The following is a 21,779-nucleotide window of genomic DNA, read 5'->3' on the forward strand; positions in this document are numbered from 1 at the left end:
GAGACTGCCAAATGCCAAAAGCCAGCCCCATAGAACCAAACAATGTCTTCAGGAAAAGCCAGCTGCTGAGTCAGGCTCCCAGAAGGAAGTGCCTGTGAGAGAGAGAACACCTCCACAGGTGTGTGGCCAGGTAAAGGCTCTCGTGTTTGTGAGACCTGCACCTGGGCAACCCAGTCAGATCACTCAGCAGAACACTCAATGCTCAGAGCAAAAACCACTCCAGCAAGAGCCAAGCCAGCTTCATCCACAGCAAAAGCCCCACGGATTAATTCCACGTGTGGATGTGAGCAAGGAAACCCACGGCCCCTGCAGCAATCTCCAACGGGAAGCTGCTGAATTCAGCTGGGCTGACAGGCCCCACCCAGCTGCTCTGGGGGCTCCAGACACAAAAACATCCCCAGAGACCCCTCCCAGCCGAGAGAAGGCAGCATTTACCTCTTCATGGCTCTGAAATCCTCCCAGGAAACACATCCTGGTCCTGTGCACCAGAGGGAAACCCCCACGGCCCCTGCCCCAGGAGGGTGAGGGAAGGTCAGCGGCCAGGAATGGAGCCCTGCAGGTTATCCTGGGATTTGTGCTGCAATTGGGAAGTGCAGAACTGGTCCTTCAAGTCACAGGGTCAGAGGCTGGGCCACCCTCCATCCCCCAGCTGATCCTGTGGAGCAAACCCCACACCTGCTGCCACGAGCTGCTGCCATCACAGGGACAATGTGGAAATTCTCCCCCCAGGCTCAGCTTTTCCAGAGCTCAGCTCCAGCATCGCCGCTCAGGGAAGGTCCAGGTTTCCCTGCAAGTCAACAAACACCTCCCCAGAGGCTCCTTCATTTGCATCCAGACACCAGCCTGGCATTCAGCATCCCCCTGCAGCTACCAAATGCACGAGAATGAATCAGCCACCACCCCACGAGCAACCCCCAGCCCACATCCCCAAGCTGATGAAAACAGGAACGTAGAAGTCACAGCACAGGTAAAGAGCACAACTTTTAGTTCATAAAAAAGATCAAACCAGAACATTTAAGGCCAATGAGTGCAAAAGAATCCCATAAGACACCACAGGTGAACCAGCTTCAGGGACCATCGAGTTGACAGTCTTCCTCTCAGTGAGTTTTTGGGGGCTTGGGGGGTATTTTTCTAGTTTAATGCACACACACTCACTCTTCATTCCCAGCCTAGACATTAAAAACGTGTATTTGCTCTGTAGCAGCGACTGCAGCTCGCTGCAGCTCAGCCCTTGTCTCCAAAGCACAGCCCACAGAGCAGTGTCAGTGTGACCCAAGTGACGCCTCAGCACACAGCTTTGAGCAAACTTGTCCAAATAACAATGTACAAACCCATGAGAGGCAGAAGCCAAGCAGGTCCCTCAGGATGGGCAGCATTTGGAAGGAGGTGACCTCACACAGCTCCCCTGGGAGTCCCAGCCTGGCCTTGCTTCAAGTCATCTCCTTGAATAAACTCCATTTCTCATAAACCAACAGCTTCAAACACAAAGCAGGGAGGGGAAGCTAAATCCAGGCTCAGTCTCTTCCCTTCATCTTTGAAATATTTCTCTCTGCCAGTGTCTCCAGGTGTGGTCTCAGTAATGCCCCTGATTCCTGGAAGCACACTCTGAACAGAGCCAGTGGTTTACAAAAACAGGCTCTAACAGGGACTGGAACTGTCCATTTCAAAGGGTTTTGGCCTTTTCAAGAAGCCTGACAGCTCCTGAGAGGAATCAAATCCTTCCTCCCTGCCCAAACCTCTGAAGAACAATCACAGGCAATAAAATAAAGGCACATTTCAATTCAACTAAGGCACATTTCAATTCAATTAAGGCACATTTCAGTCCAACTGAGGCACAAAACCATCATCCACACTGAAGCCTGGGGCCTCTTTGGGCTTCCCTCTCCCCAGAATCCAGTGGCTGTGTTTATCCTGTGGCTGCTAAATTCAACGAAGCGATTTCTGTCCATGTCCAAGGGCACCCAAATCTCCAAACAAATCCCATGGCTTGACGTGTTTGCTTTGTGATAAACAACCAAATGGCAACACCACGGATGCAGCTTCCTCCTGCTGCAGCCCTCAAGGCCACCTGGCACTGCCCTGGGGACAGCGGTGCCCCATCTCCTGCCTCCCCCAGAGAGGACCAGCAGTGCCTCTCAAGCCCTCTGCAGACACTCTCAGGAGCTTTTCCTGACCACAAACCACTTTTAAGGGATTTTTCTAGCAGAACAGCCAACAGCCCAAGGTCTGAAGCACAAAAAGTCAGGAGTGAATCAAGTGTTGCTCACCTGGAGCCACAGCCCCGCTCCAGGCTCTCCCAGGGGAAGCATGGAGGGCTTGGCAGGGTGAGGGAGAGCTGCTGGCAGGGCCCTGTGTGCTCTGGGGATGTCTCACAGCAGGGCTCACAGCAGGCTGGCAGGGCCCTGTGTGCTCTGGGGATGTCTCACAGCAGGGCTCACAGCAGGCTGGCAGAGCTGATCCCCATGGGCTGCTCAGGCAGGGCCAGCCGAGCCCCCTCCCAGCCCCCAGCACTGGCACCGTGGCACCGGATGAGCCAAGAGGCCACAAATGAAATGAACCCCAGAACCTGAACCTGCTCCTCACCAGGCAGCAGGAGATGACACCAAGGGTCAGCAGGGAAAGGCAGATCTGGCTACTGAAGACACCATGGGTGTCTGACTTTTGGTTTGTGGGACCAACACAGGCACTTTAAATAGAGATTTGGGTCCCCACAGAGAGATTTGGGTCCCCACAGAGAGATTTGGGTCCCCACAGAGAGATTTGGGTCCCCACAGAGAGATTTGGGTCCCCACAGAGCAGGATTTCAGCCTGCACCCCAACATCAGCACCAGCAGAGACCCCACATGGTCATTCCCTATCCAAGTTCACTTAGGCAACGCCAGGAAGCAGGAACTGTACAAGAGGTCCTCAAAGCAGGGAAAGGGCTGAGCCACTGAGGCTGCTGGAGCTAAATGTGCTCTACAGAAATCACAGAGGCACAAGTTATCTGCTGCTTCCTCGTCCATCTTCTCCTCCCTGGGCACACATTCCACCTCCAAAGTTCATCAGCTCCGCAGTTTGCTTCCTTGATTGTCCAAAAAGCCCAAAACATCCAGTGAAATTCAGACAGCAGAAGGAATTTGGCTTCAATAAGGATCGGGGTAGACTGGGAAAAACAAGAATCAAACGTGGCACAGCACACTCCACATGGAAAGAGGAGGATTGTGGCTGCAGCAAAGCCCTGGAATGCTGCTCGGGTCCTTCAGCAGTACACCTGGAGCAGAGGTGCCCCAGACGAGTCAGTCTCTGTGTCCTGGAAAGAGGAATCTCTGCTGGCTGGAGAGCCTTGGGGAGCAAAGAGAAGAGAAGAGACGGTGCCATTAGCCCAGAGGAAGCACAGCAGCCTGGCACTGGGGAAGGAGCTGCCACAAAAGGCTTTGTGTACCGTGAGGGAGGAGAAAGCCACACAAAGCCACGGCAAGGAACAGCCCTGCCTGCACTGCAGCCATCTCCCAGGACAGAGCTGCTGTGCAGGAGGAAACTTGTCTTTTAGGCCTGGGCTGCTCTTTGGGAGGATCAGAGCTCGGGGCAGCCCCACACTCCTGCCTGCTTCCCTTTTGCACAGTTCCTTTTGTTCCCAGTCTCACCCAGCTGTGACCTCTGGCAGACACACCCCAAATGCAGCCCCAAGCTGTGTCCAGGCACAGAGAAACTGAAAGCTCCCAGCTCAGCTCCCGTGCAAGGACAGGGAACGTGCCACTCGTGGATTTCAGCCCTTGTCACAAAGGCCCACCAACCCACGAGGGTCCGAGCTCCAGTGCTCCCGAGGCCCAGGAGAAGCGAGGGGAAGCTGAGGAGCAGGGCCAGCTCAGCCTTTGTGGAGGGTGAGGACATGAAACAGGGGATGTTCAGGTCACCCCTCTGCGGCCCTGGCCCCGGCCAGGTGCGTTACCTGCGCTGCTGTGCCGCCTCATGTTCCTGGCCAGCACATCCGCTGCCGTCTCCTCCGAGATCTGCACGGCCAGCTCTGCAACGAGAAACAGGAGGGCCTGAGACAGTGAGGGATGGTGCAAAGGATGACTCAGCATTCAGGATCCCTGGCAGGGAGCACCCTCAGGGAACACGACAGGCAGAGATTCTTCCCATTGCTTCCGCTGTTGTCCGGGTAGTCTGAGCTGTCTGTCCTTAAACGCCAGGAGCAGCCTCTCTGCTAATCTGGGAAGCACAACACCCACACAGCTTCCTCTCATACTTCTGGATATCTCATTGCCCCCCACACTCAGCTTTTCGGGGTTTTTCTCTTATAACAAACTCTGTTATACCCTGCTCTGGAGCTCAGACACTTGAGGCTGCTCCCACAAGGAGGAGGAAGCAGGAGGCACTGGTGCTGTGGAACAGCCCTTCCCTCCTTTTTGCAGGGATATTCACTGCGTGGAGGAGATCTGGGCTCTGAGGTGTCTGAGGGTGGCATTAGCCAGGCAGCACATGGGAGAGCCAGCTGAGTAACTGGACATCCTCTGCCACAAGCAGCTCGTCTGGTCCTACCAGTTCAGTTTGACTCAGCTTTTCTGCCTCCTTTGGATGAGCACAGGCAGAAGCAGCAGCAGCAGCAGCAGCAGCACAAACCTATCTATTGCTCAGCACAAACCTCACGGGCAAGGAAAGACAGGCTCAACAAAACCACAGCACAGACAGGGTGAGAAGCAGAGCTCTCCACAAGGACCTCCACTCACACATCCCAGGGGAACACCCAGCGGGGTTCCAGCCCCGCTCCAGCGCCACATCTCCGTGGCTTTGATGACACAGCCCCGTGGCAGCAGCCAGGGACACCCAGGGACCCCCACGTACCGTCCTGGCTGATGACCATGGACTCCAGCATCGTCTCGTTGCCGCTGTCGGGCGCGTTGCCCCGGCTGGACTTGTCCTCGTGGCTCTGGCTGGGGATGGAGATGTGGGGCCGGACCCTGCTTTTGCGGGTGCTGATGCGGATGATGCCTCGGACCAGCCTGCACTCGGCATCCTGCTCGTCCAGGTTGTAGTCCTGAGTTATGCTGTTGATGAGGTCCGAGATCTTGTTGGTCTTCTCCAGGAAGACGGTGTCCGAGGTGCACTTGGCCAGCTCGTCGATCTGGTGGACGCTGAACAGCTCCGTGAGCTTCTTGAAGATGAGGACGTCGATCTGCCTGCTGGACATGGAGCCGTTCAGCTCGCTGATGTCCACGTCGGACTCGTGGAAGGAGTAATACTCCTCCGAGCTCCGGTGGCTGCTGGGCAGCGGCGGCTTTTCAATGCTGTTCCTGAAGGGCTTCTCCAGCAGCTCCTTGCAGCAGGAATCAGATTCCAGGTGGTGGTTGGGGTTCCTGTTTGGATAGACGGGGATGCCCTTCAGCTTCACGTCTGGGTAACTGAAACTGCTGCCCATGATGGACTTTTTGATCTGGTTCCCGTTCTTCTCAGCAGGAGAGGCGTTGGTGGGGCTGTTTGGCAGCCGCCCGTTGTAGTCTCCGTTCTTCCCATCCTCTGTGGAGGTCTCAGCGGGCCCCGGATAGGGAATGCAGACACTGCAGTCCTGGAAGCAGCCCCCACACGTCACTATGCAACAGAAAACGGCCTTGTACGTGTTCCAGGCCTGAGACAGGGAGGAGCAGCAAAAGCTCTGGTTTGGGGGAGCCTCTGCTGTCCCAGAGATGAAGGTGATGGTCTCTGCCTCTCGGCCGTTGGAGTCTTTGAGCTCGGCCTTGCGCCCTTTCCTGTCCCGCATCTGTTGGGCCCGGCTGCGGCTGGCTTTGATCTCGGGCGTGGAGCCACTGAACACCTCCAGGCTGACATCTGTGTCCCTGGCTGCCCGTGCTCGCAGGGGCACGGCCTCCGGGCCGGGCTGCTCCCGCTGCCGGGGGCTGCTCAGCTCCTGGGGAAGGCGGCTCCTCCGGCCCAGCATGGCTCGGCGCTCGGGCACCTGCAGGACAGGAGGGCTCAAATCAGAGCAATCCACTCATCACCAGTCCCACCTCAGCATCAGCACAGAGGGCTCTGACAGCCAGAGACTCCCAAAGTCAACGTTTCAGTGACTTACGGGAATATTTCGCATCAGGACTCGCGCTGTTCTCACTCGGGGCCCGCGTTCCGGGGTTCTCCCACTACCCAAACTTTGCTGCTTCCTTCTGGGTAGATGCTCAAACCAGAAGAGGGATGCTTTAAAAGGGCTATTTTCAGAGATCAAAATCCCTGTAACCTTCAGAAGAGTTTCCTCCACACAGCTGGAAGAGTGAGCTCCAGAGCAATAAAGGAGCAGCACAGCTGGAGGTGGAGCCACTGACAGGCTCCAAAGGGAAAGTATCTTTTTTTAAACAACTTCCCTTTGTCTTGCATTCCTTGGGATTAGGCTGGGCCCTGACAGCACTTATCCATTTCAAAACACATCGTGCCCAGGAGGAGATGACAAGAAATCCATCATTGTGCAAGCTGCCAATTCCAACTCCACGTTATTTGCTGCTATTTCAATTTAGAGGATTTAGCAATGACAGCATTACCAACACTAATGATTTTTGCCAGTCATGCTAAGGTCGGGTGATGTCAAAGACTTCCCTATGAAAACTCGATGTCTTCATCTGGATTAAGGAAAAGATCTTGCCAACAAGTCGGTCTCAAATCACTCCCCATGGGAACAAAACCTTTGCAAACCCCGCTACAGCAATCCCCCAGCAGAGCCTGCTGAGCCAACACAGCTCCTCCAGGTCTGCAGGGAGCTGCTGCTTCAGTGTGCCCTGTCACGTTGTGCCTGCACAGAGCCAGGCTTCACACCTCAGCACCTCAATCCTCCCTCTTTTTCATCTTTTTATTATTAAAGCTCAGCACGGGGCGATGTGAGGAAAGTCAGGTCAGGGCTGTCACTCTCCACTTCTCCTGCTCTGCCTTTATCCCAGGCTGTGGTGGGTCCCCAAATTCTCCATGGTTTCCAGGCTCCTTGGCTAACGCTGCTTTCACCTCCAAGAGATCCTTTTAAATACTAATTAGGGTAATTAATAAGCAGTGAGAGCCCAGCCATAGCTCAAGTGTTTTAGGGCTGTCCTTGTTGCTTTACCATGGACTTTCTATAGGGCACCTCAAGCATGAATAAATAAATCTGTCAGACCTTGTTAGAGCATTGCCTCTTTTTTCCTGGTTTTTAAACCAACAGTCACATTTTCCCCACAAAGGAACAGGCACAGACTGAAAACCAGGCAGTTACAGCACACCACTGCTTTCCAGGAATAGTTTGGCTCTGTCACCCTCAGAAAATTCATCCCAGGAGCTCCCTTTGCACATTTCTGGGCAATATGCAAAGTAAAAAGCCCCAGATGCTCCAATTTCAGTGCTGAGCAGGCAGAGCTCCCTCACCTCAGCACCACTGGAGGGTTTTAATTGCTTTCACTTCAGAACAAGTTGGGCTTTTTTTCCCTCAGCTTCCTCATTTTTGTAATGAAGTTCAAAATTAAAAAACAGACTGAAAAAAGCACAAAATGAAATGAAAACATTTGAGCTGAACTGGGGACTGCTTACTGGGATGTTTCTGTTCATTCCAAGGCCTCACTGAGAGACCCAACATCTCCACTGCACAGCAACACTCCTTTATACAACAACAGACAATATTCTGGAGTTTCAGAGCATGGACAGAGAGAGGAGCTTTATCTCAGCTCTAAGGAAATGACCTGCAGCCACAGGTGGCAGAGACAGCTCTGGGCTCTCCCATTCCCATCTCACCTTTCTGGGACCTCTGGACCACATGGAAAAGCTCCTCAGGAGCACAGAAAGGACGCAGCTCCTCGATCCAGCAGCTTCCCCAGCACAGGAAGGGGCTGGACCAAAACCCTCAGCCATAAATAAACTCTCAGACCAAAATCCACATCCAAGTGTTACTCACACGATGGCTGGGAGCTTCCTCTGCTCTCACACAGGCACCGTGAGTGACTGGAGAAGATCCCTCTAGAGAGGCTCAGCATCTGCTCCAGAGGAGCCAGGAGGGATCTACACAGGGTTTGCAGCACTCAGAGTTAGCCAGGGTCTAAGATCTTCATTGTTCAGAGGGCGGGATTTCCTTGGAAAGTTTTAAAAAAGCTCAGTTAAGCTGGGAATCTCCTGAACAACGTCACATCCCTTTGCCTATACACACCAGTGTTGTTGGCAGCCAGGGAATGCCTCCTAAATTCCAGGATTTACACACTGATACAGCTCCTCTGAGCTCTGTGCAAGCATCCACAGCTGTGGAGTGTCCTAAGGAGCTGGAAGTCACCTGTTAAGGTCCTGCTCCCAACTGCTGGCACCGGGCAGGGATGGAGACCCTGACCCAGAGTAAACATGGATCCAGCATCCTCCCTGTGCATCCCTGGGGATGCAGCATCTTCTCTCTCAGCATTTGAGACAGAAACCCCTGGCCAAGGAACTGCCTCCTGCCAATTGGAAGGAGAAGGGGAGACCCACCTGGGCACGAACAGAGTCCCCTCTGCCTACCTTGGCCCCCACCATGTCCTCCACGGGGGATTTCTGGGGAGAGGAGAAGCAGGAACGGCAGAGGACAGACCCATCCCAGCCTGTTCAGTTCTGCACAGGCTCCCACCGCGCCCCCCACTTCATTTTCCAGCCCTGGCAATCAGAGCCGGCCCCAGCCGGGACCGGGCGCTGTCCCCAGCCAGGGCCGGGGCACACGAGGGTCCCTGTGCCGGGGGACCCTGGCGCGCACGGGGAAGGGGAGAAGGCTCCGCGGCGGGGGCAGCCCTGGGGCGGAGGGGATCCCGGTGTGGGGATGCCGGGGGTGCCGGGGGTGCCGGGCCCTCCCTCCCTGCCGGTCGCGGCCTGCGCCTGCCCCCGGGCCGGGCCGGGCGGGAAGCGCCGGGCGGCGGGGCCGGAGCCGGAGCCGCAGCCGGGACTGATGCCGGGGCTGGTGCCAGCGCCGGGGCCGGGTGGGGGCCAGAACCGGGACCGGGCCGGGCCGGGCCGGGCTCTCGTTACCTGCGAGCCGGGAGCGCGTCCGGCCCCGCCTCACCTGGGCCAGGTGCGCCACGTGACCCGGACGGGCCGCGCCGAGGGACAGCAGAGTGCGGTGGGCGAAGCTGCTCCGTGCACAGGGCCGGGCACAGACCCGGGAACAAATCCGGGAACAGACCCGGGAATAAACCCGGGAACAAACATCGGGAACAAAATCTCGGGAATAAACCCGGGAACAAACATCGGGAACAAAATCCCGGGAATAAACCCGGGAACAAACATCGGGAACAAAATCCCGGGAACAAACCCGGGAACAAAATCTCGGGAACAAACCCGGGAACAGACCTGAGCACAGACCCCGGCACAAACGCCGGGACCCCCGGGCCGGGCAGAGCAGCCGAGCTCGGTGGGTCCGGGATGATGCGACAGGGAGCTGGGTCCTGAGGCTTAAACCTGAAATCCTGGTGCAGGATTCCTTCCCTAAAACTGTGCCAGGATGAAAGAGCAGAGCCTGAGCCCCTCCTGCCCCGGTAACTGGGACACCCGGGAAAAAGCCTGGGGAGGGGCTGGGAGAGATGGCACGGACATTAATTATTGCTGCCTGTAATGAGGCTTCGCTTTTCTGGAGCACATCCCAGCTCAGGGCTTTACAGAGGCTGGAGACGAGGCCACTGCACATCCCTCGGCTCTGTCCTCCTGCATCCCTAATCCCCGTGTCCCTGGGGAGCCCCGGGGGCTGTGCTGGCCGCAGGGTGGCGTGGGTCCCACCCCAGTGTCCCATCCCAGTGTCACATCAGTGTCCCATCCCAGTGTCACATCCCAGTGTCACATCCCGGTGTCACATCCCAGTGTCACATCCCAGTGTCCCATCCCTGTCCCACCCCAGTGTCACATCCCAGTGTCCCACCCCAGTGTCCCATCCCAGTGTCACATCCCAGTGTCCCATCCCAGTGTCACATCCCAGTGTCCCATCCCTGTCCCACCCCAGTGTCCCATCCCAGTGTCCCATCCCAGTGTCACATCAGTGTCCCATCCCGGTGTCACATCCCAGTGTCACATCAGTGTCCCACCCCAGTGTCACATCCCAGTGTCCCATCCCGGTGTCCCATCCCGGTGTCCCACCCCAGTGTCCCACCCCAGTGTCACATCCCTGTCCCACCCCAGTGTCCCACCCCAGTGTCACATCCCTGTCCCACCCCGGTGTCCCATGCTGGTGCGTGGTGCCTTGGCAGAGGGGCACTGCCAAGGAAGGGAGGACAAAGCGAGAACAAAGCTCTCACCAGGATTTTGCATCACCGAGGTTTATTCTGAGCGCTGCTAATTGCAGCCTCCTCTGCTAAATCATTAATAGCTCGACAGCCCGAGCAGAAATCCTGCAGTGCCGGAGGGTTCTGGGGACTCAGGCTGTGCCTTGCCTCGCGGCAGGGACATTTCTTGTCTTTTTCTTGTATTTGCATGGACCGCTGGGATGCGCTGGCACAGCCTGGAGACACGGCTGCTCTGGGGGCTCACCCTCAGCCCCGCTGCCCAGTGTCCCCAGCTCATCTTCTCATTCCTTAAACTCGTGTCCAGGCACAGCTGCTCCCCCTTTCCACGTCCTTTGCTCCCCCTGGAGCAGGGGCTGGAGCTGGGAAGGCATCAAGCAGCGCAGACACGGGGAGTGACCCGAAAAGGGAATTATTTTCTGGGCAGGTAATGACGGAGCCTCCTGAGCTCCCTCCAACCTCGGCAATTCCGGCCTTTCATTTTGTGGGAGCAGGGGAAGCTCAGGGCGGGACACACCCGGCCCTTTCCCCTTCTGGGAGTACCCTTGGGGGTCCGGGTTCCACCGAATCAGAGCAAAGAAATGAGAGAGAAGGATGCTCTGTTTAATTCCTGCCTGTCCCCACAGTTTTTTTGGGCTGGGGGAAGAGGAAGCGCGAAAAGAGCTTTAACCCCACGGTGGAGCAGCATCCCTCAACTTCCACACCCCATTTTAGAGCAGCATTTGTATCGGACAGCCGAGGATGGCTCAGGCCGGACTGGAAAGCAGCCTGAGGAGCTCCGGGGAATGTCGGAGCTGTGTTCCGAGCCCGGGCGGGGGGGATGCGCTGGCGGCCGGGGGATGGGACGAGCCGGCAGCGGGGGCCGGAGCGGTGACGCAGCGGCCGCTGACGCTGCTCCGGTGCCTGGCAGACGTGTGGCAGCCTGGCAGGAGCACGAAAGTGATGCAAAGCACAGGAGATGAGGGGTTTTTATTCCTCCTAAGGTAAGGAATGCAAAAATGTCACCAGCCCCGTGGGCGACATCCACTGAAGGTCTGGATGTGGCTCTGCCTGAAACAGATTTAGGCTGGGCTTTGTTTTTGGCTTAGGCTTTTATTCCAGTCGGGGGGTGGGATGAAACCTTGACACCTGGTTTCTATTCTCTCTGCCGCTCCGATGTCAGACCCACGCACCTTCACGAAGATGGAGCCGCTGAGAATGACATTCCAGCAGGAGGAACCCCAAACCCAGGCTCTGGGGGGAGCAAAGTGACAGCGGCACCTCCCGCTGCAGCCCCCTCTCCTGCCAGCCCCCTCCCCGCTTTTTTAATCCCGTAAATGACAACGGCGCTGCCGTGTGACAGCCACAGCCCCGGGACAGGACAGCCCAGCCGCAGCCCCCCGGTGCAGCCTTTCCCAGTGACCCCTCGGTGACTTTCTCAGCGTTTCGCAGCGATCCCGCCCGTCCCCAGCTCCGCATTTCCCTCACACCATCCAAGGGACGGCCGTTTTCCAGCGCTGAGCCGCCGGGGCGGTGCCGCACCGAGCTGTACCGAGCCCGGTGCCCGGTACTGGTGCGGAGCCCGGAGCCCTGACGGTGCCGTACTGGGCCATACCGAGCCAGAGCAGCCCCGCCAGGGCTGCACCGTACCGAGCCCGGGGTCCCATCAGTGCCGGCACCGGAGCCGGATCGAGCCCGTAGCGGTGCCGTACCGGGCCGTGCCCAGCCCCGGTGCCGCACCCAGCCCGGGGCCGGTGCAGTGCCGGCCCGTAGGGAGCCCGGGGCGGCGCGGTCCCGGTGCGGGGTCGCGTGTCCCCCACCCCCTTCCCCCGTGCCGGTGCGGAGCCCGTGCCGGAGCCGCCCCCGCCGGGGCCGAGCCCCGCCGCCAGCACCGCCCCCGGGCTATATATCCCCGCCGCATCCCTCCGCCGCCGCTCCCGCTCCCATGGCTACAGCAGCGGCGGCACCGGCACCTCCGAGCCCCGGCGGCGGCGACGCGCAGCGCCCGTCCCGCGGCGGCCCCGGCGGCCCCGGCGGCGGCGGTCCCGGTGCGGGGGAGCTGGCGGCGGCGCGGCGGAGGCTGGTGGCGGCCGAGGGGCGGCGGCGGGCGGCGGCCGAGCTGGAGGGGCGGGTGCGGCAGGTTCACTGCGCTCTGCTGCACGCCGAGCTGCGCCTGGCCGCCCGCGCAGAGACCCTGGGCCGCCTCGGGGCCGGCGTGGCCCAGGCGCAGCTGGCCCTGGCAGCCCAGAGCCAGCGGCTGCAGAAGGGGCTGCGCCGCCGCCCGCGGCCCCGGCCCGGAGCGCTCCTCGCCGCCGCCCGCGCCCTCCGCAGCTGCGTGCCCTGGACCCCCGGGAGGAGCCGCGGAGCCCCCCCGGGCACCCCCGTGCGCCGCCTGCCCCCCGCCAGCCGCGGCTCCGCCTAGGGACCGCGGCTGCCGGGGGCTGCAGGGGCTGCGGTACTCGAGGGGGGTCGGGGGGTTCTGGAAGTGGGGGACGCCTCGGCGGGTCTGGGGGACCCTGCAGGATCTGGGGGACACCCTGGTGGGGGTCCAGTCCTTCCGAGGGTCTTGGGAAGTCTAAAGGGTGGGGGCAAGGGAGGTTTGGGGAGCCGGAGGGGTCGGGGGTGCTTGAAGGGGTTTGAGCCGTGGGGACCCCGGGGGGTTTGGGGGCCCTGAAAGTGGAGGGTGGGTTCACTGATGGAACTGTGGGACCCTGTGCTGTGGGGGGATCCGGTAGGGCCTGGGGAGTCTGGTGGGATGGGATCTGGTGGGTTCGGGAGTCCTGGGGTCCGGGGCACCGTGGTGGGTGTGAGGGGCCTTGGGGACCCTGCAGGATCTGGGGGACCACCTGGTGTGGGGTAACCCAATGGGGTCTGGGGTTCTTTAGAGGAGTCTGCTGGGTTTGAGGTTACAGTTGAATTCTGCAGGGTGTGAAGGGTCCAGGGGACCCTATGGGGTGGGGGGACCCAGCAGGGTCTGGGGAATCCAATGGGCTGGAACCCAGTGGATTTGGGGTTCCTCCTGAACTGGTCTGAGGATCCAGTGGGATGGGACCCAGTGCGTTAAAAGGGCTTAAGCATCCTCGAGGATGCCAGGGAGATCCTGCAGGGTCTCGGGGACTTTATGGGGTGGGGGTACCCAGCAGGGTCTGGGACCCCAGCAGTGGCCCAGGGGGTCTGATGGGGAGAGACTTTGGGGTATTTGGGGTTCCATAGGGGACCTTGTGGTACTAGGGCACTCCAGGGGACCCAGCAGGGTCTGGAGACCTTGGAGTGCCCCGAGGAATTTGGTGGGGAGAGCATCCCTGAGGGTTGTGATGTTTGAAGGACCCTGCAGGGTCAGGGTCCAGGGTGTGCAGTGAACCGGCAGACTGGGGGGGCACAGTGAGGCTGGGGGGACCCAGCAGGTTCTGGGAACCCCCCTGGGGTTGGGAGACCCTTCAGAGTCTGGGATCACTGGAGGATCTTGCAGCACCCCCAGCCCGGTCTGGGGTCGCCTCTCTCCTTAAGGCAGCTGGTTCAGGACAGCCACTGTGGGGCAGGGCCCCTTCCCCGCCTGAGCTCCAGGGCCCCCGGGAGGGGACCCCAGCCCTTGGGACACTGCTGGGACTCACACGGGGCAGCCCTGACGTGTCCCCTGCAAACCTCGGCGGAGGGTCCAGAGCTCGGGGCCGGAGCCCCTGGGCAGCGGTTCGGGCTCCAGCCGGAGCGGGGACAGAACGGGAAGGGACCGGGACTCGCATCCACCGGCACTGCCCACCTCCCACCGGGGCCGCTTCGGGACCGCTCCGCTGCCTGACCGCGCTCCGAGGCTCCCGGTGCTTGCAGCGAGTGTCCTTGGGGACAGCCAATGTCACCTGCTGGCACAGCCGGCCGCTGCGGGCTGGCAGGGAGGCACGAGGAGGCGGAGACGGGCTCGGGATGAAGGACCCCTCTCTGAGGGATGAAGGATCCCTCTCCGGAATGAAGGATCTCTCTGCGGGGTGAAGAGATCGATCTCTCTCCGGGATGAAGGATCTCTCTCCGGGGTGAAGGCTCTCTCCGGGGTGAAGGATCTCTCTGGGGGATGAAGGATCTCTCTCCGGGGTGAAGGATCTCTCTCCGGGGTGAAGGATCTCTCTGAGGGATGAAGGCTCTCTCCGGGGTGAAGGCTCTCTCCGGGATGAAGGCTCTCTCCGGGGTGAAGGCTCTCTCTCCGGGGTGAAGGATCTCTCTCCGGGGTGAAGGCTCTCTCTCCGGGGTGAAGGATCTCTCTCCGGGATGAAGGCTCTCTCCGGGGTGAAGGCTCTCTCTCCGGGGTGAAGGATCTCTCTCCGGGATGAAGGCTCTCTCTCCGGGGTGAAGGCTCTCTCTGAGGGATGAAGAATCTCTCTCCGAGATGAAGGCTCTCCCTGAGGACTGAAATCTTGTTCAGGGCCCCGGTGCCGCTGTCCCCATGGCTGTGCCACAGCCCTGAGCCGGCTCGGAGCGGGAGGAATTGGCCGTTCCCCCCGGGAATAGCTGAGGTTCGGCTGCCGAGGCCCCCCGGTCCTGCTCCACCGCCCCCGGGGGAACCGTGCCCGGCCCGGGCCAGCAGCGCCCCGAGCCCCCGCCGCGGCCTTCCCCAGCAGCTGCACGAATCCTCCGGGAAAAACATCAGTTCCCCCGCTATTTATTTATTAATTTAAATGTAAAAAAAGCCAAACCGCTGGGTTTGGGCTGGGCTGGGGGCGTTTCTCTGACGCCCGAATGTGCCGCGCCCCCGCTGGTGTGACAGCAGGTCTGTTGTGTAACCCTGGCTGCGCTGCCCGCACCGTGCTGCCCCTGCTCTGGAATAAACTTTGATATATATTTTATTCATTACATGTGGTGTCCTGAGGTGCTGGTTGAAATATAACTGAGAGGGTGATTAGAACGGGGATTAGCAAATAAGCCCCGGTAATGGCATGTAATTAATACCAGAGTAGATTTCTCTGATTATTGACCTCTTCCCTCCTCTGAGTGTGTGGGCAGGTGTGGAAAAGTATGTTCAGAATTCCTGCAGCAGGATGTCACTGTGTCTATATATATAGATAGATAAATATAGATATACCTACAGACATGGTCTGTCCTGAAAAACTCACCTAAGGTGACAAACCAGGCACAGCTTGCACATAAATATCTGCAGAAAATAGGTGACAGAGAAATATTTAAATTCCCATCCTGCCTTTGCAGCCCCGCTCTCAAGAGCTCTGCCTTTTCCCCATTAATCCCAGTTTTCACACAATTCTCGATTCTGTGCTGCCCTGTGCAGAGCTGGGAATGCTCTGGCACCTCTCGGTGCTCCCCAGTTCCTGCCCTCTCACTCCCTCCGTCCCAGGGGAGATTTTCCCGTGTGTAATCCCAGCCGGAAGGTGATTCCCGGAGCCGAGAGCGGAGTTTGCTGCTAAGAGCAGCTTAGGGGTCTCAGCCAGGAGAAGAGACACATTATCTCTCCTGGCTTTCAATTAATAGTATGGAATGCACAGCTTGAGCTTAAATCCCTCGATTTTTTCCCCTTTCTCTGGTGATTATTTGCAAATCAGCTTTTGACCTGATTAGAGCAGAACCGACTTAGAGGAAATGCAGGGAAAGACCTTAAATTTATAATAAATCAACTCCATTAAAGCAGAAAGAGCAAAATCATTAAAAATCCCTCAGTGTGATGGTTCCTCCCCAGCCTTCAGTCTCAGTAAGGATCCAGTCTCATCCCACTTTGTATTCCTGGAGTATCTTCAGCTGGAACATGACATCCATCACAATTCACACACTTATTCCCATTTTCCTCCAGGACGGGGGAGGCTGATGCAGTCAGTGAGGACAGGAGGGTTGGTGGAAGGGCAAGGAGGGCTCCTCAGCACCCTACAGAGAGCTGGAACGAGGATGCCCGCCTGCCCCAGGTGTGCAGGGAATGCCGCGCTCAGGATTTCCAAGGATGGGGAAAGGCGGAGGCGCATCCATCCCCATCTCCCGGGGCTCTGGACCTCCCCCTGTCAGGAGGAGCAGCAGGGGCAGCTCGGTTGCACCAGGGAGGGTGGGGAGGGCAGCTGTGGCCACGCCTGGATTTTGGACTGGAGTGAGAAGCGATCCCTGTGTCAGGAACAGGAATGAAAAGGAAACAGAAGCCGGCCAGGAGCTCCATCCCAGGGTGGGAGCAGCCAGCACATCCTGCATCTCCACGAGAGGGGAGCTCCAGCTGACCCCATCATTGCAGGGGCTGCTGGGCCCGTCTGGGGCTCAGCTCAGGGGGGAGCAGCACAGAGCAGCTCCCGCAGAGGGACAGGGCAGTGCAGAGCCCCCGGTGGCTCCGGGACAGCCTCGGGAGCACAGGGCTTTACATAACCCCGCTGCCTCCCTGCCAGCACCGTTACATAAACAGCACCCACACTTGTTGGCTTTATGGGATTATTCTCTTACAGACTTTCTGGGAAAAATAAAATTAATGTGGCGTGTTAATACCTAAGCCTGGCTTCTCCCCTTTGCACCGTTAATTCCTCCGGGCTGGGCGTGGTGGAGAGAGCTGGTGTGAGGGGGAGACAGGGCACAGGCACCCACAGAAACTGCCCAGGGCTGAAGTGACTCCGAGGGGTCGGTGTGAGAGTGGGGAGGGCAGGGAATGTGAGACGGGAGACGGGACAGGGCTTGTGAGAGAGTGATGGAGGGGATGGCACAGATGGAGATGGAGAGGGGACGGGAACAGCAGGGGGGATGGAGAAGGGACAGAGACCACAAGAGAGTGATGGAGCGGAACAGGGACAGTGGGAGAGGAAGAGGGACAGGAATGGCACAAGAGTGAGGGAGAGGGGACAGGGTTGGTGCAAAAGTGATGAAGAGCGGCGAAGGGATGGGGCGAGAGTGATGGAGAGGGGCGGACAGGGACGGTGCCAGAGAGGTGGGGACAGAGGACGGGGAACAGGGGACAGAGACGGGACAGGGGACAATGCCGGGACAGGGGACAGAGCCGGGACGGGGGACAGAGCCGGGACGGGGGACAGAGCCGGGACAGAGCCGGGACAGAGGACAATGCCGGGACAGAGCCGGGACGGGGGACAGAGCCGGGACAGAGGACAATGCCGGGACAGAGCCGGGACGGGGGACAGAGCCGGGACAGGGGACAATGCCGGGACAGAGGACAATGCCGGGACAGAGGCCACCCCCGGTGCGGACACGAGATGGCGCCGCGGGAGCCGCCGGAGCAGCCCCGGCACGGCGGGACCGGTCCCGCTCCAGCCCTTCCTCTTCTGAGAGGCGATCACAGCCCCAAACAGCCCCAGAGTGGGAATTGCCCCCCTGGCCTCTGATTTATCCCTTCCAGCAGCTGAGTCCGGGCTCCCCACGAGCCTTCTGCGGGGGCTGGAAGTCCCACACAGAGGTTTTGATCTCCTTCTGTTCCTTGACAGGGCAGTCGGCGTCCGGAGGGGTCTGCAGGGGCTGGGATTATCACCTGGGAACGCACCCGCCTGCATTTCTGGCTCCTTTTGAGCCGCGGTATTTCCATCTTCCCATCCCTCACCCCTGGGACGAGCAGCCCTGTGCTTCATCCCAGGTCAGGGGTGCTGAGAAATGCCATAAATCCACATTTTATGTTCTGCCCCCGTGCCTGCCAGGTGGGGGATGCTGTCCAGGGCCTGAAGGTGGGCACTTTGTCCTCACCACCTTATCATCCCCTGCCCCGGAGCTCCAGGGGTCTCGCTGTGCTCTGGGGGGCTCAGAAGCCCATTCCCACGGCACCTGGATGCTCTGGGCTCACCTTACTGTGTTAAGCTCCTCTTGGTCCACTTCTCTCTTCCCCTCTAAAGCTCTTTAAGTCACTGATCTCGTTAAACCTCAGCAATCGGGTTGTTTTGCCCTGCAAGTTAATGTTCCTAATTCCTGGCCCGGCACAGGGCTCCCCCTGCTCCCGGCCCGGCTGCTCCCGGCCAGGGCGGCCCCGGTGGAGCCGATCCCGGGGAGATCCCGGGGAGATCCCTGCTGTGACAGCTCCGTGTCCCTGGCCTGGCTGCAGGGATGGCTCGGGGATGCTGCAGAGCTGGGCACGGCTGGAGCAGGATGCAAAGCTGTGCCATGGGGTCCGTGTGAGCCTGGAGGGTGTCCCAGCCCCTGTCACCTCCCCTGGGCTCCTGCCCCGAGCCCCCCCATGGCCCGGCAGAGCTGGGCTGTGCTCGGCTGCAGTGCCCCCCAACCCCTCTGCTTTTGGGTGATGAACGGCAGAAAACGTCTCGGTCAACCTCCACCCCGGGGCTGCCTGGATCACCCCCAAGTTTCCCATCACAGAGCAGCGTCTCTATTTTCAGTCCTGGCTGCCCTAATCCGATCACACGCCTCTGCCCGTGCCACAGCTGCTCCTTCCCAAAGCCCACGGCTGCTCCGTGCCCGGCCTGGCCAGGCTCCTGTGTCCCCAGCAGAGGGGAATTCTCCCCCTGCTCCTCCCCAGAGCGGCTCCCAAGCCCCCTGGGACCTGCACTTGCCCCTTCCCTACAGCACCAGGGTTCCCCTACACCCACAGCAGCCAAATCTGTGGATTGGCAAGTCCTGGGAAGGGCAGAGCAGTGAGGAATTGTCCCCAGAATAGCTCCATGATGTGAACAGCACAGGGCAAGGTGCCAGTCAGTGGTTCTGCCTTGCTCACTGTCCCATCTCGTGCTGGGGGACTGGGACAGATTCCCCTGGTCACGCTGACATCTGTAATTTATAATAAATTAATAAAACTGTGTATATGGAATAGAATAGGTAGATATTAAACCCAGCTCCCAACCTGCAGCAGGGATTTCCAGAGCAGACACCCAGGGACACCCTCCCCTGCCGGCTTCGTTCCTGTCCCTGTAATCCCCAGCAGCCCGAGATGACGGGAGCCCTGTAACCTGATCACGGTTCATTAAGAGGCTTAACGACATTAATTGCCAAAAGCATCAGTTATTGCTCGCAGCCCTTCCCTCGGGAGGCTCCAGAGATCCCCGGGCTCCGTGTGCTGGGGTGGAGGTGAGGATTTCCTAAAACCTGCAGCAGCAGAACCCTCGGAATGGAGAGATTTGGGCTTTGGGGGTTTCCCCTCCAGAGACAGCTCCAGGTTTCCACATGTCCCAGCTCCATGGCGTGGTGCTCATCCTTCCCTGGGGGTACCACCGAGCCCCAGCTCGCCCACTCCCACTGTGGGAGCCGAGGGCTCCAGGCAAAAAAAGCCCCGAATTTTTCCAGCCCTCTGTTGTTTGCAGGTGGGTTTTGTTCAACCAGTAAAGTTCATTTGGAAGAGCTAAAAATGGGAAAATCTTGGGGGGGAAGGGAAGGGAAGGGAAGGGAAGGGAAGGGAAGGGAAGGGAAGGGAAGGGAAGGGAAGGGAAGGGAAGGGAAGGGAAGGGAAGGGAAGGGAAGGGAAGGGAAGGGAAGGGAAGGGAAGGGAAGGGAAGGGAAGGGAAGGGAAGGGAAGGGAAGGGAAGGGAAGGGAAGGGAAGGGAAGGGAAGGGAAGGGAAGGGAAGGGAAGGGAAGGGAAGGGAAGGGAAGGGAAGGGAAGGGAAGGGAAGGGAAGGGAAGGGAAGGGAAGGGAAGGGAAGGGAAGGGAAGGGAAGGGAAGGGAAGGGAAGGGAAGGGACCACATCCCTGTGCCAAGGGACGATGGACACCACGTGTGCCAGCAGCGATGTCCCCGGGCCGTGCCAGCCCCGCGCCCACCACCGGCCCCGGCACGGTGACGCTGGGACTAAATCGGGCGGTGACAGGCAGGAAAGGAATCCATGGAGCAGGGCCAGGCACGGGCTCCTCTCGGCTCTCCCGTCTCTCCTCTTATGGAGAGGAGCAGGAGGGAAGAGGGGCCGGGAGCAGCTCCCGTTAAGGAGAAGCCCTGGGGAAACCCTGGCTCACCCTTGTGAGCCCCAGCGGGGCACGGGGGGAGCAGCGAGCGGGGACACGCCAGCATCCCTGGGGACAGCCGGGACACGGATCCTGCCGGGACACGGATCCTGCCGGGACACGGATCCTGCCGAGGGGTCCTGCCCTGGCCGGGGCTTCCCGCAGGGATGCGCCAGGTACCCCCGGGCTTTGGCAGCTGCCGGAGCCGCTGCCATCCCCCTGCACGGGCAGAGGAGTTTTCTGAGTCCACCCAAGAGCGATTCCCCTCTTGGGCCGCAAATCAAAATCCGTTCTGCGCAAACTCAGGGAGCATAAAGAGGTTCAAAACCCGAGCAGCTCAGCTCAGTGACAGGTCAGGGCACAGCTGAACCCCCACGGCCGAGTCCAGCTCCTGGGAACCTCCCCCTGGAGCCGGGGAAGCGAATCCTCCTGCTCTTTCCCACGTGTTGTTGCGCTGGGCAAATATTTGTTTTGGAAAGCGCTGCCTTGCCCCGAGCCCTGCAGCCAAGGCCGGCCCTGGCACCAAGGCTGCTCGCAGGGACGGATCCTGCTCTGACCAAAGCCGCGCTCTCGATTGCAGGGAACAGAAGCAGCCCGGGGTGGATGCCAGGGGATGATCTCCGAGCAGGAGGAGCCGCAGCCCGAGGGGTCTGTGCGCTCTGACGGGGAATCTCCTCCTGCAGTGAGAAATGACCCCGGCGAGGGGCGGTCACTGCCCCTCCTGCAGCACCAGGCACGGCGTGCTCGGGGCTCTTCGGTGCCCACACCAGGCTCGCAGCCCCCACAATCCTGGGAGACAGGCTGGGATACACCTGCAGAGGGAAAAGCCCCGGGAAGCTGCTCGGAAGCGTCGGGGGGAAAGCCCAGCCTGTCTGTGCTATTTTACAACCTCTCCTCGCTTCTGGAAATGCGCTTTTGGCCGCAGGGAGCAGCAGAGGGGGTTGCGGTGGGAGCCGGGCCCGGGGGGTCTCCAGGACGGGAATTGGGGCGGGGGCCCCGCGGCGCTCCCCAGCCCTGGCCCCGCACGGCCGGGAGCGGCAGCAGCGCGGGGCCGCTGCCCTTTGTTTCACAGAATAAAGTTAGCGCTGTTACTCAGCCCGTCGCTATTCCAGCAATTCCTGCCTCCACTTTCGCTCTGCAGCGGGAAACATTCCTGCCGGGGACTGCCAAGACAAAGCCGCACGGAGGGACTGCAGGGCCGGGGATGGCTGCGGGACCGCGGCTCCCGGCTCAGGGACACCGCCCCTTCCACATCCCAGGAAAACCCAGGGGAAACCAGCATCCCATCCATCAACAAAACTGTGGTCCTCGGGGTGAGCCAAGAGCAGCCGGAGGGTGCGGGGACAAGGCGTGTCCCCTCCGTGCGTCCCGCAGGTGAAGCTTTGCCCCCGAGTGCCACCGATTTCCATGGAAAGTTTTGCTGATGCCAGCGGGGCTCCCAGGTGGAGCCCTGGGTTTATTTTCCCTGGCTGTTTTCGGCTCTTTACCTTGCGATAGGCAAAGGCAGCAGGCTGTCCCCGAGGTCCTCGTGTCCCCAGGAGCCTGGCGTGTCCTTGTGCTATCGCTGCTCCGATAACCCCGCTCCGAGCGGGGAAGCAGCTGCCTGGAGGAGAAGCTGCTGCCAAATCCCACGCAGCAGCACCTTCCTCCTGCAGCCGTTCCCTCATTGCAGTGTTCCCAGCACACGGAGCCTTGTGAGAGCCGGGACCGGATCCTCCTCCAGCGTTTTTCTGGGGAAGCTCCTCTCCCCTCTGCTC

At 59.7% G+C, this 21,779-nt stretch overlaps 2 protein-coding genes across 3 annotated transcripts; one reads left to right on the plus strand and one right to left on the minus strand.

Moving 5' to 3' along the window:
* Positions 1 to 968: 968 nt before the first annotated feature.
* On the minus strand, positions 969 to 9,027 carry KDF1 (keratinocyte differentiation factor 1). 2 transcript variants are annotated; one of them, XM_005529676.3, is made up of 5 exons: positions 8,965 to 9,027; positions 7,880 to 8,053; positions 4,828 to 5,935; positions 3,932 to 4,006; positions 969 to 3,324 (listed from the first exon to the last, which is right to left on the minus strand). In XM_005529676.3, exons 3-5 carry the CDS (start codon positions 5,915 to 5,917, stop codon positions 3,242 to 3,244), a joined length of 1,248 nt encoding a protein of 415 aa, XP_005529733.1. In that variant the 5' UTR covers positions 5,918 to 5,935; positions 7,880 to 8,053; positions 8,965 to 9,027; the 3' UTR covers positions 969 to 3,241. The 2 variants fall into 2 exon arrangements, with proteins under 2 accessions (XP_005529733.1, XP_087923466.1); XM_088067340.1 differs by lacking the exon at positions 8,965 to 9,027 and adding an exon at positions 8,467 to 8,665.
* Positions 9,028 to 12,129: 3,102 nt separating this feature from the next.
* TRNP1 (TMF1 regulated nuclear protein 1) lies at positions 12,130 to 12,606 on the plus strand. Its single transcript, XM_005529796.2, has one exon. The coding sequence runs from the start codon at positions 12,130 to 12,132 to the stop codon at positions 12,604 to 12,606; it is 477 nt and encodes a 158-aa protein (XP_005529853.2).
* Positions 12,607 to 21,779: the final 9,173 nt, after the last annotated feature.

Source organism: Pseudopodoces humilis, chromosome 27 (assembly GCF_049639895.1).
Source record: "Pseudopodoces humilis isolate 2021_Gansu_Grassland_sample_001 chromosome 27, ASM4963989v1, whole genome shotgun sequence".
Classification (NCBI taxonomy): domain Eukaryota; kingdom Metazoa; phylum Chordata; class Aves; order Passeriformes; family Paridae; genus Pseudopodoces; species Pseudopodoces humilis.